The following is a 17,002-nucleotide window of genomic DNA, read 5'->3' on the forward strand; positions in this document are numbered from 1 at the left end:
GATCAAATACATTCTCTAAGTGGAATAAATACATGTAGACCGGACAGGGCAACTCCTCCTGAGGAAGACGTGCTTGGTGGGATTGAGGAGGTCTTTGAAGTACTCAGCCCACCGATTCACAACGTACCGGGTCGAGGTCAGCAGCGCCTCATCGCCACTGCAGTGTTGATGGCACACAGCTTCGCCCCTAAGACGCCAGATAGTGGACCAGAATTTCCTCGAAGCCGTTCGGAAGTTGCCTTCCATGGCCTCACCAAACTTCTCCCTTGCTCAAGTTTTTGCCTCTGCAACTGCCAAAGCCGCATTCTGCTTGGCCAACTGATACCTGGAGTCTTTAAATTCTTAAATGTTTTGACTCACAAACTTAAATCATGTTAGTCAAGGTCTTTCATAACTATGGCTTTGCACTGAAATGAATGAACAAGTATTGTTAATAGCTGTACTTTATATCAGTTTCAGCTTTTGACAAAGGTTTTGCTGTCACCCTTCACAGGTTTGTGACTCGCTTCATCGAGCTGGATGGCCTCACCTGCCTCCTAAACTTCATGCGCAGCATGGACTACGAAACCTTGGAGAGCCGTGTCCACACCTCCATCATCGGCTGCATCAAGGCTCTCATGAACAATTCTCAAGGTCGAGCGCACGTCTTGGCTCACCCGCAGAGCATCAACACCATTTCGCAGAGTCTGCGGTCAGAGAACGTAAAGACCAAAGTGGCGGTGTTGGAGATCCTTGGTGCAGTGTGTCTGGTCCCCGACGGACACAAGAAAGTGTTGCAGGCCATGATTCACTACCAGAAATATGCAGCTGAGAGGGCTCGTTTTCAGGTAAAGCATATTACTATTAAATGTTTGCAGATACTGGTAGGGTTTGGGAATATGAACTCAAATTTAGATCAATATGCATTGTGCAGATTTATCTCAATAATAAAATAGTCTTTATTGTTATTGATAACAATGTAGTTAACATTGTTTGCTACGAGATTATGCATGTCACTTCAGGATTAACACGTAATGCTTCGTTCATCATCATCGGGACAGAAAGGGATGACGTTTCTTGCACATCTGCGATCGCAATGGTGACCGAACTAGTGTGATTATGTCACCGGAAACATAGGGCGCTGAAAACCTCAAGTTCATGCATTAGTTCAGTGTTCTTGCAATAAAATGTTTATTTGCAAGCCAAGTGCCCTTGTGTTTATGGAAAGCATTGTTTAGATGTTGAAAGTATCACAAATGCCCCCCAAAAATACCCAGTTCTACTTAAAGCCCTACTTGAAATGCATCCTTTCAGAAAAAGTCGTTTTTCTCAGAGGTTTTCATGGAAACAAGTATTTTCATGAAACAGCTATGTTCCACAGTTGTTTACTCCACAATGGTAAAAACTAGAAACATACTTTTTTCTAACGAAAGATGAGGGTTCTTGCTTTCTTTTTGCCTACAACACAAAAATGTATGTAGGCCTTCAAAAATGAGTCAAAATGGCAAACATTAGCTAGAATGAGTTAAAAAGGAATTAATATGGACTCTAAGGAAATGTATAACAGAAAGAAATGTGGACATGGGCAAAATGCAGTTTGTTTTTGTATTAATTCTTTGTTATAGTAAATTTCCAATTAAATGTCCTGACAAACATGCCGGTGTCATCAGTGACACGAGGTCTGAAAGCTAATCAAATTAGCAACATTTTGATCAAGTAAAAAGATCCCTCGGTTATCGGTGTTAACAAGGACCAGAATCACCCACATAAAGTAAAGGTAAGTAAAAAAAAGTAGTGTCACACCTTTATTAAAGCCCCCAAGGGTGAAACTTGCCTCGAGAAGACAGAGTATACAACTGTAACAAAATAACAACTATAGACCTACAAATAATAACACAGAACACACAACTGGAGTTGAATGCATGGTCTTTGTTGTCATTGTACAAAAGTACAATGAAATTGGAGGACTTCTCAAGAAAGTGAAGACGGTGGCTGGCTAGCTATGTGTTAGCATTTTGTATTGTGTTGTGCCAGATCTCTGTAATCTTGAATCTAGCGGTTTCCCGCAAGTTGTAGCTACAGTTAATTTGTTTTATGGGTAATGGATCCAGCGTTGGTGAGGTACAGGCTTGGCAGGGGTGGTTTAAGAGAGCTGTTATCCCTACTGCAGCCTCACAATTGGGTGCTTTCCCTATTTCGCCAACCTGATAATAATCCACGGTGCACCCATTGGTATCAAAATTTCTTTGCGCTCTTCTGACTTTACTTAGAGTCCAATTTAATTGATGAATTATTTTTCAATGTGACGAGCCGCTATAAACTAGCAGTCGCCATGCTTCTCAGTTTGTTTTGGTTCAAAGACATTGATCTGTGCGCCTGCCCATCCTGGCTGTTATGTGGTCTATGCTGTCAGTCGATCAGAGTCACACACACACATTCACGCTCACCCAGTACAGACAAACACAATCTGCCCTGTGTGCTCCAAAAATGCATATTACCTTGCTATTAATCACAATAAAAACAATTCAATATAAAATCTGCAAAGCAGTAAACCAGCGGTGACCGAAGTGCGACGTAGCAAGGGGTTTCTGTATATAATGTAACTAAGTTGGATGAGCAAATTTAGAGTTAGGGATGGTATATATAGAGCTTTAGGATCCACAGAATTACACAAAATACGTCTGTTTGTTAGGACTGTGTGAATAGTTTAGTGACTTGTGTTATCTGACCCCACCACTGTTATTTTAACACTGACTGGGTGAGGTATGCTATATGAAGACATATATCAAATGTGACATTGTTTTGTTTATTATTTAACAATGTCAAACTTTCCCATGTGTTTTTAGACGCTGCTGAATGAGCTGGACAAGAGTACGGGACGCTACAGAGATGAGGTCAACTTGAAAACGGCCATTATGTCTTTTATCAACGCGGTGCTCAACGCTGGAGCAGGAGAGGTCAGCGGCGACACATAAAGTTCCACTGTTAAAAAGTTTGATTTATTAAAATGCTTTGTATCATAAGATTAGCATTGGTGTTGAAATATTTTTGAATTGTTGCCATTTTTTAATGGTATTGCTTCCTTTTGTATATGTTGGATTGTGCCATGATTCCATGAGGAGTGCACATAATTTTCACTTATCAATGACACTTTGACCGATGTAGTGTTCTGGCAATGGCATTAATCTCTCTTAAATACGCTCCCCCTGCACTCAGAAATGTGATTTGTTTATTGTTAGTTGTTCAAACATTGCTGATTTACGAGCAGAGGGGAAAGTGCCGCACATGAGCGTGTTCACTATGAATCTGTGTTCAGGCAAAACCCTCAGGCACAGATGGTGTCTAAAATAGGTGTTTTTCGTTTAAAAAAAATTGACTGCTCTAATTTAACTTTGATGAATATTTTGCACAAAATGACATACATACATGTTTTAGATAGATAGATAGATAGATACTTTATTCATCCCCGAAGGGAAATTCACAATTCTTCTAGTAAATTTATTGATTGATCATTTTAAAAATCCAACCCAAGAAAAAAAGTGTTGTCGATCAGCCAAAGTTTTGCAGATTGTCAAAGTGCTTAGCATCTCTGCTAGGCTTATGTCCAAATGTCCCACCCGGAATCATTGTGAGTCTGAACAATAGCACCCAATGACTATGTCAATTTGAAGAAAATCAACAACAACTCAACATTTCTACCACTTTTTGTAAAAAATAAAAAATATTGTAATTTACAATGCTGGCTCCTACATAGTTAACAATTAATTCCAACCAATCAGCTCCAACATTTTCATAGAAGTTGCCGATAAATAAGATTCCAAACAGTAATCAAAATAATCTGGAAACACTTTATAAGCAATTGTTTATTTATTATTTTAATAATATTTGCTTATTTTTGTAATTGTATTTACTGAATGATAGAAGAATGATAATGGCTCACTATTTTTGTTTTTAATTGGCTAACCTGTCTATTAAGTCAAATTAATTTAAAAAATGTTAATCAGAAAATCGTTTCTGTTTTTAAATACATGTTATAAATGGTAAATACTAATCCATTCATCGGCCAAATCATTTACCGAGCAATCAAACGAATCAAAAGTAATTGTTTGTTGCAGCACTACAATGCAGTGGATTTGGTTTGTTTGAAAATATTTTAAAACAGATATAGTTTTCTTTTCCACGTGCCCCAAATTAAAAAAAATATAATTGCAAAGTTTTCTCATAGGATCTGAAAGTAACTCATTCACTGCCATTGGCGTACGGCATTTAAATGAAAATATAACTTTAGTGCTTTCATGGTCAATTAATGTGAAAATTCAATTTTCAAAGTCACAAAGATTCAATTAATGCCATTTTAAATTGAATGAATATACCACGGTCTTACGGACACAATATGTTTTTGGGTATTGTAAAAAGCTAATCTATCGTTGTCTTTGTTTTGTCTCCAGGACAACCTTGAGTTTCGCCTACATCTGAGGTATGAATTCTTGATGTTAGGCATCCAACCAGTCATTGACAAGCTCCGGGAGCATGAAAATGCCACTCTGGATCGGTGAGTGCCAATCAAGCTAGATTTAAAAAAAAAAAAATGTTTCATTGGACTAAGCTGAGATAACTCTCAAATATCTTTCAAATCCTGTTTTTTATCAGGCATTTGGACTTCTTTGAAATGGTACGAAATGAGGATGACTCTGAATTGGCCAAAAGGTTTGATATGGTAAGTAATGCTTGGTGCTGTGGCGATGTTGTGATGTATGGACCGTGATGTATGAATTTTTATACCAACAGACTCACATAGATACCAAAAGTGCCAGTGCCATGTTTGACCTGGTTAAAAAGAAGCTGACCCACTCTGATGCCTACCCACACCTCCTCTCCATCCTTCAACACTGCTTGCAGATTCCATGTGAGTTGCTACATGTTGTGTACAATATAACTGACAGGGTAAGCTGCTATTTATCTGAATAATGATCTCCAAAATGTAGAGTTAAAATTGTTGCCATTGTGCTTCAACCTTCGCATTCAGTTAAACGTGGCAATAGCTGCATACATCACTGGCAGCTTCTTGACAGGATTCTCCAGCAGATAGTCCTGCAGGACGAAAAGGGAGAGGACCCAGACCTTTCGCCTCTGGACAACTTCAATGTCAGAAACATCATTCGCATGTAAGATAAATATGGTATTGTACCATCTTAATCAGAGCAAATTACTTAGCATGTTATTCTTACATGTCTGGGTATCCTATACACCAGGCATGGAATGTTATTCCTCTACATGAGGCAAAGTGAAGATGGCAGCAGGGGTCTGAACGAAATGTGAGGAAGCAAGGTTCCGTGCACGAATTGGCATGAAAAGAGGAAACCTGAGATCAAACAAAAATTACTCTTATGTATCGGGCAGGCTGGCCAGCCAAGTGAGCCGTGTTTAGGTCCCAGTGGTTTTATTCATGTACTTACTGAGAATGTTTACTTTAAGTCTTAATGGGAGCTAGTGCCCAATGACGGATCTCACAACACTATCCATCCTCTCCACGTGTTACTAAATGCACATAGACGGTGATATTTCAAATTTACCTCCATCATTCGGACAATTCACTGGATGTAATTGTGAACAAAGGTTTTGCCGTTACAGGACTATGACTTGACATGGCAGCTATGAAGAAGTTGAGAGACAAATCAATACTGAACTATTTAACTCAACAATTTTTTAAATGAGTACCAGAATCAACACATGCTACTTAACTTGACTGTTACCAAATACCTATTTTCTACTTAGTTAGTTGTTTGGTGGGTCAGATGATTTTTCGTTCAGAAGAATAGATAGATAGATACTTTATTCATCTGTGTAGGGAAATTCACAATGCCAACAAATAGAAGAAACACCTCATTTAATTTGGACGTCTGCTGTTTAATACCACACAAGAGGTCTAAGACATCTAAGCACTAGTTAAAGCGCTTTTAGATCAACTTGGTTAGTAGTGGTAAATAATTAACTGAAGTATGTATCTTTGTAAATTTGACAGGGCAAAACTCGCATGAAAGAAAGCCATTGAAATACTTAAATTATTGGTGTTATACAAAAGAAAATGTGTTCAGGTTTTTAGAATTTTTTTAAAACACCCCAGATTATGTTGGTTATGTAATATTTTCTTAGTGAACATGAATCCACTTATTTTTTTTTAAATCCATAGCTAATGATAAAACACATATTATGAGTCTTGGAAAATGAGTCAAAATCTTTCAATTCAAATGTTAGGCTATATATTGGTTAATGTGCCCATTTGTTTTTACTATAGCAAATGCTAAATACCATATCGTTTGCCACCTCAACACAGCAAGTCAATGCACTCAATATCCAAATGTTCGAGTCTTGTTTAAGAAACTGTTAAAACCATGCTGCTGGTTGCCATCTGAAAAACTATCCTTCAAAAACATTAGGTTTACATTTATAAACAGTTTGTGTAAGCCGTATGCCTTGGGACAATAGAGCCTTTTGAAATTATTGTGTTTTTAGTGTTTTCAGTGCATGAGGAGCTGGTTTTGACAGTCGAGTCACACAGCTTTAAGACACTTCGGAATTAAAGAGTGTGCACTTTATCAACAAATCTCTGCCGAAAATAGCCTCTGCTATTGAAATACTCAGAACCTAGAACAGCAAATTTTAGTATTCTAGCACCTAAAGTTTGGGAGAAAATAGATGTCTTACAAGTAAATGCATTTTTGGCAAGTCAAGGTATAGGCCAAGGGTGTCCAACCTTTTTCATGCTGAGAGCTACTTTTTCTCACTTATTAGTGCAATGGGCACCCAGTTAGATATGCATTTCTAAATAACAACTCTTCTTTTTATTACTATGTTGTTACTATGTTATTAACAGGTTAGTTATTGGAAGTAGGGATCCATAGAATAGTCAACCATTAAAAAAATAATTTTACTAGAAAATCACGATGACTCTGCACTGGTGATCTATTTTCAGAACAGGTTCGTGGTCACCCCAACTGTCCTCAGGGGCAACCTGCTGCACGCGGGCACCACATTAGAGACCATGATGTAGAAATATGATGGTGATGAGAACACTGTAGATATAAATGTAAAGTAAATGGGGAGGAGTAATACAGTTAAATTGTTTTAAATGTATTGATGACATAAGTTGCCTTCACAACCCACTGATTGACTTTGAAATAGCACCAACATTTAGCTGTAAACTATATTATAAATAACCTGCAAGCAGCACATATAACTATTATAAAAACAGTTGTAAGATACTTAGAATGATCTCAGCAGTCAGGTTATCTCTCTTTATTGAAGATCAATGATGTGTGTTGAGTTGTGGAGGCGAAACACCTGAAAACATGGAGTGTGGTAAACCTTGGCCCATTCAATCCCACCACTGTACATTCATCCAGTCACTCGATTTTTTTGTATTATAAGACTTGAGCGTAAATCTTTCCAGTAGTGCCTAGACAGGAAACTTGGGCTCCACGTCCATGCTCAGATGTTCATTAAAAGCCATAGTGGATCCATCTTTCCTGCCAAAGTTTTCATGTGTTTCCATAAATGTTCTACAAAGTAAATTAAACCTGGGGAAAGTGATTCATAAACTGAGATTTCCACACAAGGTTGGAGTTTCAGGGGCCTCCGTAGTTGATGGATGAATACATGTGTCTTGCGCTGTTGTGGTTTTAGGAGGTTGGAGAGGTTAAACTAACTGCAAAAGCAATGTGGAGTCACTCATCAGATGTAGTTACCATGACTACATGTGACCCACACCTTGACGCATGTACGGTTGCCCCTTTTCTATTCCTAAGGTGATCAACAATGCGGTGTTTATCCTTCAGGGGAGTTTTAGTTTCGAATTGTACGTTTGAAAATAAGCAATTTTTGGGTTACAGTTTTCTATTATCTTTGTGACAAATCTCTTATTCTCTCAACTCCAGCCAAGGGTCTTCTCGATACTCAAGGTGTAGTTTATCTTATTTTCCTCAGATTGTCAAACATTCCCTTAACACTTATCAGCTTTTTGCCCCCCCCCCTCTTTTTTTTTTTTCTTTTTTTTTTTAGTTTTCTAATTTACTATTATAAGACTAAAATAAATACCCAAAACGTTTTATATTGACTTAAACTGATTCAAATCCTACAGCATTAAATGTATTTAATCTCATGCAAAAATGGCACTACTGATTTTTCGGGTTTCGTGCATGGGAGGTGGGAAGACCGTCTCAGTTATTCATATTTTTGTTAACTTTTTGATATTGGAATTGGAATTATTAATATTCTAAATTCCATGATGTAACTGTTGATATGAGATAAGGGCCTTACTATAACAAATTACATACCCAGTATGTAATAATTGTGGTACTCTAAGGCCATTATCACATACAATATTATTTTGTAATCCATTATTTTAATATTTCCTACAAATGCATCAGGTGTTTTATGGTCATCATTGTACGAAAAATCTGTAAACAGTAAGACTACTATCGCACGGAAAGGTCTTTCAGGAGGTAATGAGTTCGACAGAGAGGTCGCATGTTTGATTCCAGTTTCCATGTTAAATGTCAAATTGGGCAAGACACTGAGCCCCCTAATGCCCCTGATATGCAGGTAGGCACCTTGCATGGTTGTTGCCTCTATGAGTGTGTGGGAGTGTGTGTAAAAGGTTATGCGTGAAGCCCACTGTAAAGCACTTTGGGAGGTCCCCAGTGACTTTAAAAGCGTTATACAAAAGCAGACCATTCACCATTTGAATAATTATTTGCTGATTAGCAATTGTTTCAACAAACTCATGTGGTCTCAATATAAATTAATTGGTGATTTAAAAAAAATACGACTATTTAAGTGAAACCATTGTTTTCAAAATTTAACAGTTTTCTAGCTTTAATAAAAATTAGATAGTCAGTAATGCCATTTTTGATTTAGGTTAACAAATTTTGTTTCAATTCTAATATACGAGACAGTGCAACTAAGTCAAAGCTGGGCAATTAGCTATCACATGAAAATATTTGTTATCATTAGTAGTTGTAAACAAAAAAAAATGCCCAGTGTTGGCTCAGTTTGACTGCATCTGAGCCCCAATTTTCTTGTCTGTCCACCTGTCTCCAACATTGCTCATTGTGCTCTTCTGGCTTCACAGGCTTGTCAATGAGAATGAGGTGAGACAGTGGCGAGACCAGGCTGAGAAGTTTCGCAAAGGTATACCATCACCCAGTGAGCATGCCTGATGTCTTAAAGCAGTGGTCTCCAACCTGGTGCCCTCTGCCTTCTTTCTCTCTCTTTTCTCTCTCTTCCTCTCTATTTTTCTTTCACTCTGTCTTTCTATTTCTTTCTTTCTTTCTATTTCTTTCTCTTTCTTGCTTTCTTTCTCCCTTTCTTTTTCTCTTTTCCCTTTCTCTCTTTCAGTCCGTTGATCTCTTTCTTTCTGTCTTTCTCTTCTCTCTCACTCTTACCCTCTTACTCCCTCTCTTCTACTCTCTCGCTCATTCTCCCCCTTTTCATTTTTTCTCTTTCTTTCTTTCTCTCTCTCTTTTTCATTCACTCTCTCTCTCTCTCTCTATTATTTATGTTTTGTTCTCTTTTTCCCCCTTTTCTTTCTTTCTTTCTCTCTCTCTCTCTCTCTTTTGTTCTTCTCTTCTTTCAATCTTTCAATCTTTTTCCTTCTGCCAATGATTAAACCCGGTAATAGCATAGTAACAACATAGTAAATAGTGCAAGATAAGTTATTATTTAAGTAATACATATTAAACAAGGTGCCCTTTGCCCTAATAAGTAGCAAAAAGTAGCTCAATTCTTGAAAAAGGTTGGGGATCCCTGTATTAAAGTATCTTAAAATTCCTTCAGATCATGCCGAGCTGTTGGGAAAACTGGAGAGGAAGGAGCGAGAGTGTGAGACAAAGACCCAGGAAAAAGAGGACATGATGAAGACTTTGAACAAGATGAAGGATAAACTTCAGCGCGAGGGTGTTGAGCTGCGCTCAGCCAGGGAACAGGTCCTGGATCTATCAACACGCATCAATGACTGTATTACGGTACGATGTACTGTTTTTTTATACCAGGGAGAAAATCATTCAATGGTCGCACCTGCGTGACAACACTCCACCACTTTTCTTTTGCCTGTTAAGCTATTACGCTGTTTAACATTGATTTTTGAACACGTGTTTTTGTGTAACAAAACAAGAAGAAAAGTGCGCCAAGTCTAAACAAAACTAGACGTACACGAACAAGTATTTTTGTCATCTACACTAACAGTTCGCCTTATCCTATTTTATGCTGAAAATAAGTGTCACCCTCTTTTTTCGCAGAAAACTTGCATCATTAGGCCAAAAATCTGGGACTTTTAAAACGGGGGTAGGGAACCCATGGCTTTTTCCTTCAGTACATGGCTCGGTGATCAATTAGAAGCTAAGCAATTATTTATTGTATTGGCACATGTAGAGCCGATTTTCGCTTGTGTAAAGTCCAGACATGGTCTACTGCTCAATGTTTTCAAGGCATCACACCAACAGACCCGTTTTAGCTGTAAAAGCTATATAATAATTTTTATGGAAGTTCATGGAAAAATAATTGTTGTGACACTTTATGATGAAAAGCCAGCTAACAAACTACGGAATTATCTCTTTGTCTGGAGACCTGGTTTGGCGGTTAAGTTGGATTTTGTCGTAAAATATGTGGTGTGGCTCTCTGGAAAAAAATACAAAAATTGAAATATTTTTGCTTTTATAGCGCTGTGGATTGAAAAGGATTCCAAACCTTGCCTTAAAGGAAGTGTCAATTTCTTCTAGACCAGAAATTGGCAAATATGTTTTCTATTCTGTAAACTTGCGTCATCTTCTTTGCCAAAAACTTCTTCAACACTGATAACTGTCATCATCATATTTTCTGTGCACGCCAATCTTCTTTTCTGTTAAAAACTAGCTTTGCTGAAAACTAACATGTTTTTCTTTTATGCTGTAAATGAGCGTAATCTTTTTCAACACCAGGAACTTGTTTAGTCTTATTTACCGATACCAACATCTAAAAGCTAAGCTATTATTTATTTGTCTTCATGGCTAAAACTATTGCCATCTTGTTATTTTCTGTAAACTAGCGCAACTAATGTCGTCCCTCCCACACCAAAAACAATGTGTACTGTGTGCACATTTTTGGTGCAATGTATACCTTTGTGCAAATCCTTCTCCTTAAAATACAATATCCTTAAACACTGAGTTTAATGTGTTTTACTGCAATTAATAAAAGCCCCACATTGAAATCCTGATTTCATTTTTTTCTTCGTCCTGCAGGTGGGCAACACGTCTTTCCCACCGCCACCTCCTGTTCCAGGGGCTCCCACTTTGGCAGCTCCACCTGCACCACCAATGACGGTTGGCTTTCCACCCCCGCCTCCTCCGCTACCCGTCATCTGCCCACCCCCACCACCGCCACCTCCACCGCCCGGTGCCCCGCCACCTCCACCAGGGGCCCCTCCCATTTTTGGAATTCCGCCTCCCCCCATTCCTTCTTCATTCAATTCTGGGAGCACGCTGCGCTCCAAGTCCATCCCTCAGCCCTCACACCCGCTCAAATCTTTCAACTGGGCTAAACTGGGAGAGGTGAGACATGATGGCTGACATCTGTTTCAGTTTGCAAAATTCAAGTTTACCAACATGAATCCCCTAAAATCGTTTGTCTTCATCAGCATATGATCAATGGCACCATCTGGAATGATATCGATGACCTGAACGCTTTCAAAATCCTTGACCTTAAGGACATAGAGAAGATGTTTTCTGCCTATCAGAGACAGCAGGTTTGTATTGTAACTCCCGCATAAAGAAAAAGCATGTTAATGACACGTGTGTGTTTTCATTGCATGCATTGAGAATTAATTTTTTTAACAATGTAACTCAGGGGTCGGGAACCTATGACTCGGAGAAAAAATGCTGCCTGTGCAAATTTCCTCTGTAGTGTCCCAATTCTGATAAGCTTTTAGTCAAGTATCGTGCATGCATAGCCGCGGGAATGCTGATAATAAAAGCTGTTTGGTCCAGTATAAAGGGCAGTCTTAACTACAGTTTACAGTCTAATGCAGGGTTCTACAACCTTTTGAGGCTGAGAGCCACTTCAAGGGCACAGAGTAACACAAAGGGCACCGTGATAACGCAGTTCTGAAAACCAGAATTTTAATTTAATTATTAATTTAATTTTCTATCTTACTGATACTTTATGTGAGAACTGATTTCTAATGATTAATAATTATCCAGAATGATTTAACAAGGTAGGAAACTGATAAAATTAAACGTGCAATATTTTATTTCTCCTTTACCTTTCCAATTATTTCAATTACAAATGCTCAAAAGAAAACAAAACAAAAAATTACAACTTTTACAACATTTTGCAGGAAATCACATTACATTTTTCAAGATGCTATCATCAGTTTCATGAACTGCACCCTTGTACGAATAATAAATTATGTAGAAACAAAAAAAAAAAAAACTATTTTTATATTAAATGCAAATATCACATTTTGACTAATCACTAAATGTGCAGTCATTAAGACAAAACTTAGTAACACATTTTTAACAGTTTTTCAATATTTTAACGCCATCATTGTCATAACACTGAAATGTTGCCCCCAACGACATTGTCATTTGTTTGTTTGCCTCTTTAAGAACCTCCCCGTCTGAAAAAGCCTTCTTCCTCTTCATCAAAAATTGTGTGTGCTTTTTGAGAGTTTTTTTACAAGCCATGTAAAAAAAAGCCTGTTTGCTCAAAAGGTGCCTTTAACTCGCGGGCCTTTTTTGTTCGTGGTGTGTTGTCGGGCTATTACTGTAGCATCGAAGCTTTTGTGACAAATGCTGCAGTAGCAATCCACGGTGTGCCACTTTCCCGCGGCCACAGTCGTTCCGCATATGAGACGCACACAGTTTTCTTTCACATGTCAAGTCATGTTTATTTGTATAGCCCTTAATCACAGAGTCTCAAAGGGCTGCAGAGATCAAAGACTATAGATAGATACATAGATAGATAGTTTATTAATCCCCGCAGGAAAATTCACATTTCCAGCAGCATCCCTGAGCTGAGAACAATACAATAATAAAGTAAAAATAATACAATATACAAATACCCAATGTGACGTGCAAATGCCCACTGTAGCGTGTTGTATAGAATATCTAAATAGTGGTACACAGAATACATATTGCAATAAAATTCGGTAATATGCAATGTAGGGGGTGTGGTATAATGTGGGCTTTTACTCTGCTGGGTAGAGTTAAAGAGCCTCATGGCATGAGGAAGAAAAGATCTCTTCAGACTGTCCGTAGGTCAAGACAGTGACAGCAGTCTGTCGCTGAAACTGCTCTTCTGTCTGGAGATAATGCTGTGTAGTGGATGCGATGGATTGTCCATGATTGACCGCAGCTTTTCCAGTGCCCGTCTCTCAGCTACTGTTGTCAGGCTGTCCAGCTCTGTGCCCACAACAGAGCTCGCTTTCCTTGCCAGTTTATTGAGACGAGAGGCATGCCTCCCCAACATGCTGTCGCATAGAAGAGGGCGCTTGCCCCAACTGTCTCAATATTTTCAGGAGCTTTTTTCAGATTTTGGCCTTTCCTACATAGAGCTTCTGTGTTGGCAGTCCAGTCCAGTTTGTTGTTGTTGGTTGTCCAGCTGCACACCCAGGTATTTGTAGGTCTGGACAAATTCTACACATTTTCCTTTGATGGTTACAGGAACCGGGTGAGTTCTAGTTCTCCTGAAGTCCACCACCATCTCCATGGTCTTGGTGGTGTTCAGGTGCAGGTTGTTTGCGTCGCTCCATCGGACAAAGTCCTGAATCAATTTCCTGTACTCCTCCTCCTGCCCATTTCTGATACATCCCACAATCGCAGTGTCATCGGCAAACTTTTGCACATGGCAGTTGTACTTAAAGTCCGATGTATACAGAGGGAATAGGAACGGAGATCCTGTGCTGCTGACCACAGTGTCCGCAAACTATTATTGTAGACTATTATGACACCATCCCCTCATCTAAAACCTACATGAGGGCAGATGATACACATATTATCAACATAAAATATAGGTTATTCATATGCTATAGAGTAGAAGTGTGTTTTAAGCTTAGATTTAAACATTTCCCCCGAGGTTGCAGATTGACTCTCAGGGGGAAGAGCATTCCACAGCACCGGGATGGAGAACGCTCTCGAACCTGCGGATCTCTTCTTGGCTTTTGGGATCACTAGTAGACCATTGTTTTCAAAGCGAAGGCTCCGGACCGGAACATAGGGGAAATTAAATCTGAAAGATATGAGGGAGCAAGTCCATGCATGATTTTGTATAATACCAACAGAAACTTAAAATCACATCTTAAGCTAAAAGCCACATTTTGTACCAGCTGAAGGCTCTTGATTCTGGACTTCGGGAGACCAGAGAGTAGTGCATTACAGTAAGACGGGAAGGAACAAACGCGTGAATTATAATCTCTGCATCTGACTGAGGCAGCATGGGACGAATTTTAGCAATGTTACGAAGATTGAAGAAAGCTGTTCTAGTACTATTCTTCACGTGTGTTTGAAAGGACAGATCGGGGTCAAATACGACACCAACATTTTTAATAATAATAATAATAATAATTTCCTTGTATTGTCATTCTGTGTAACAATGTACACAGAACGAAATGTCGATTGCACCTGACCCGTTGTAGCGAGCCGATGCAGCCGCAGCCAACAGAGGGCGCCGCCGACCACTTTTTAAGTCTTAGGAATGACTCGGCCGGGGCGCGAACCACCGACGAAGTCACTCTTGGTGATATTATTGATAACCTAATCACAAATGATTAATTATCCAATTCACGAGTAAAATTACAAAGTTTATTTTTTTCTGCCATGTTTATGTATGTAGAAATCGATTTATACTCAGTCAGGACGTTTAAGATCAAGGCTGCGATTGTCATGCGCACTCACGTCTGCTAAGTGTTACGTCAGAGTTCTTAGATTATCGAACTCTGCTACTTTGATCTTTTTTAAAACATTTTTTTTTAGGTTTTTGTATAGTTTTTTATACTTTTGTTTTTAATTTACATCACTGTAAATGCAATTTAAAAATCGATTGCAACACAATTTAATCACATTTTAGACATGAATATTTCGTGATTAGGTCTACAGTATTTTTAGAACGGGTCTGCGGGCATGTGATAATGTCGCCGCGGGCGAAAGCATGCCTGTCTAATGTGTCACACAAACAGACCCCGTTTTGGCTGTACGAAATTAAAGGATCTTTTATATTGAAGCTCATTAAAAATTGCTCTCTGTTGAGACACTCTATGATAAAACCCGCAGAACAGACTATAAACACCCAAAAACACCAGCCACGCGCACAGAGCTATCATACTGGTAATCTAATGGTCAAGATTAGGCGCTCTCACCGCTGTGACATTCATACATTGTGAGTGATTAGATGGGCGGAGTTATGCATACTTATCATCCTGCCTTCTCCCTCACACTTGCCCACTGCATTGAAGAGAAATACATCCAGCAACTTTTCGTCTGCAGTTTTTTGTGACATTTCTACAAAAGAACTCTGCTTGCACCTTGTTTTAAAACCGTTATTTCAAAAAATGAAGGTCACTCCATTTTCCTCCCACATTCCCAAAAGCATGCATGTCAGGTAATTGGCCGGTCCAAATTCTCCCTAGGTGTGAATGAGAGAGTGGTTGTTATGTCTGTGTGTGACCTGTGACTGGCTGGCAACCAGTTCAGGGTGTCCCCTGCCCACTGCCCGAAGATAGCTGTGATGGGCTCCAGCACCCCTGTGACCCTACAGAGGATAAGCAGTGCAGATAATGGATGGATGGATAATTTTATCAGTGAAATAAAATGCGCTGAAAAATGTGCTTTTTTGGGTCTTAAATTCAAAATATTTTGCTATTATGGCTCTTAGGGTCCAAAAGGTTCCCACTCCTGATGTATCAGATTTGACATTAAATGTAGCGGCAAAATTTAATGATTAAAAAGGCAAAAAAGGTCCACTACAATAGTTGTAATCAAATGCCAACTTTGATAATAGCAATGTAGTTAACTTGACTATTTAATTACTGTGTTTATTTGTGCATAACACGCACTCATGTGTAGTGACGCCCTCTAATGTTTGATTAAAAATCGGTATAACGTTTTGTTTCATTTTTTTCTCAGCTCAAGCTCAGAGTTGTTAGTGACAAATGTTGTTGAATGGGTGAAGCCATGATTACGTAGCCTATGAACACAATACCAACATATAATTTACAATGTATTTAATGTCCTTCAAAATCCAATTTATCATCAGATACACCAAAGAGTGGTTTCCATCAATGAGATAATATTGAATGCCTATTCGTATGTCCTCTATCATACTAGTGATCTAATGGTCAAGATTAGGCGCTCTCACCGCTGCGACATTCATACATTGACATTGACATTCATACAGTCCCATTACATCCAATGTTTTGCGATTGTGGTCAGCGAGTTATTGATAATTGCACAAATTCGGTAATCTAAAACCGTAAAACTTTGTGTATAATACGCACCAAAACTGGGTTTTTGAAGTTAAAAAAATGCACGTTATTAATTAATTAAATTCATATATAATGCGTATTAAGTTACAACTAGTATCTCAAAAGTTAGTCAACTTTCAAGTCACCCCCATATCTTATGAATCAAACTACTAATTACAAATCTTAAATCCTCTGCCAAGCCGATTACTTGTGCAGGGTCAATGAAATGCCCGACAGTTATAAATTTCATTCAATAATTCATTGAAATAGTACGAAACTTTGTTAATATCAGGCCATGTTCCCTTGTTTTCTTGCCAAACCAAGTGTTTGATTAAATCAATTCTGAACGGTAAAAATCGGGGCTCTTTTATGTATGAAAAGGTCCCCTTAGCAGTAGCCTCTTGTTTTGTGCTCCGCTTCAGCGTGGACATACATACATACATACATACATACATACATAACACTGTGCCGCTGCTTCAAGTGTGAATTTACCTGTGGGGATGAATAAAGTATCTATCTATCTCTCTCTCTCTC

General features: G+C 38.6%; 1 protein-coding gene across 5 annotated transcripts in view; it reads left to right on the plus strand.

The window, feature by feature from the left end:
- Positions 1 to 17,002, plus strand: part of LOC148351336 (disheveled-associated activator of morphogenesis 2-like) — a 171,627-nt gene that overhangs the window by 120,345 nt on the left and 34,280 nt on the right. For all 5 annotated transcript variants that reach the window (XM_088354081.1, XM_088354082.1, XM_088354084.1 and 2 more), the window contains exons 6-15: positions 494 to 827; positions 2,826 to 2,936; positions 4,428 to 4,531; positions 4,630 to 4,696; positions 4,768 to 4,885; positions 5,006 to 5,144; positions 9,110 to 9,168; positions 9,814 to 10,001; positions 11,253 to 11,561; positions 11,648 to 11,755. In XM_088354081.1, the coding sequence (XP_088210207.1) occupies positions 494 to 827; positions 2,826 to 2,936; positions 4,428 to 4,531; positions 4,630 to 4,696; positions 4,768 to 4,885; positions 5,006 to 5,144; positions 9,110 to 9,168; positions 9,814 to 10,001; positions 11,253 to 11,561; positions 11,648 to 11,755 (1,537 nt within the window). The remainder of the gene's footprint in view (positions 1 to 493; positions 828 to 2,825; positions 2,937 to 4,427; positions 4,532 to 4,629; positions 4,697 to 4,767; positions 4,886 to 5,005; positions 5,145 to 9,109; positions 9,169 to 9,813; positions 10,002 to 11,252; positions 11,562 to 11,647; positions 11,756 to 17,002) is intronic.

Source organism: Urocampus carinirostris, chromosome 15 (genome assembly GCF_059441175.1).
Source record: "Urocampus carinirostris isolate Australia breed hairy pipefish chromosome 15, RoL_Ucar_1.0, whole genome shotgun sequence".
Classification (NCBI taxonomy): domain Eukaryota; kingdom Metazoa; phylum Chordata; class Actinopteri; order Syngnathiformes; family Syngnathidae; genus Urocampus; species Urocampus carinirostris.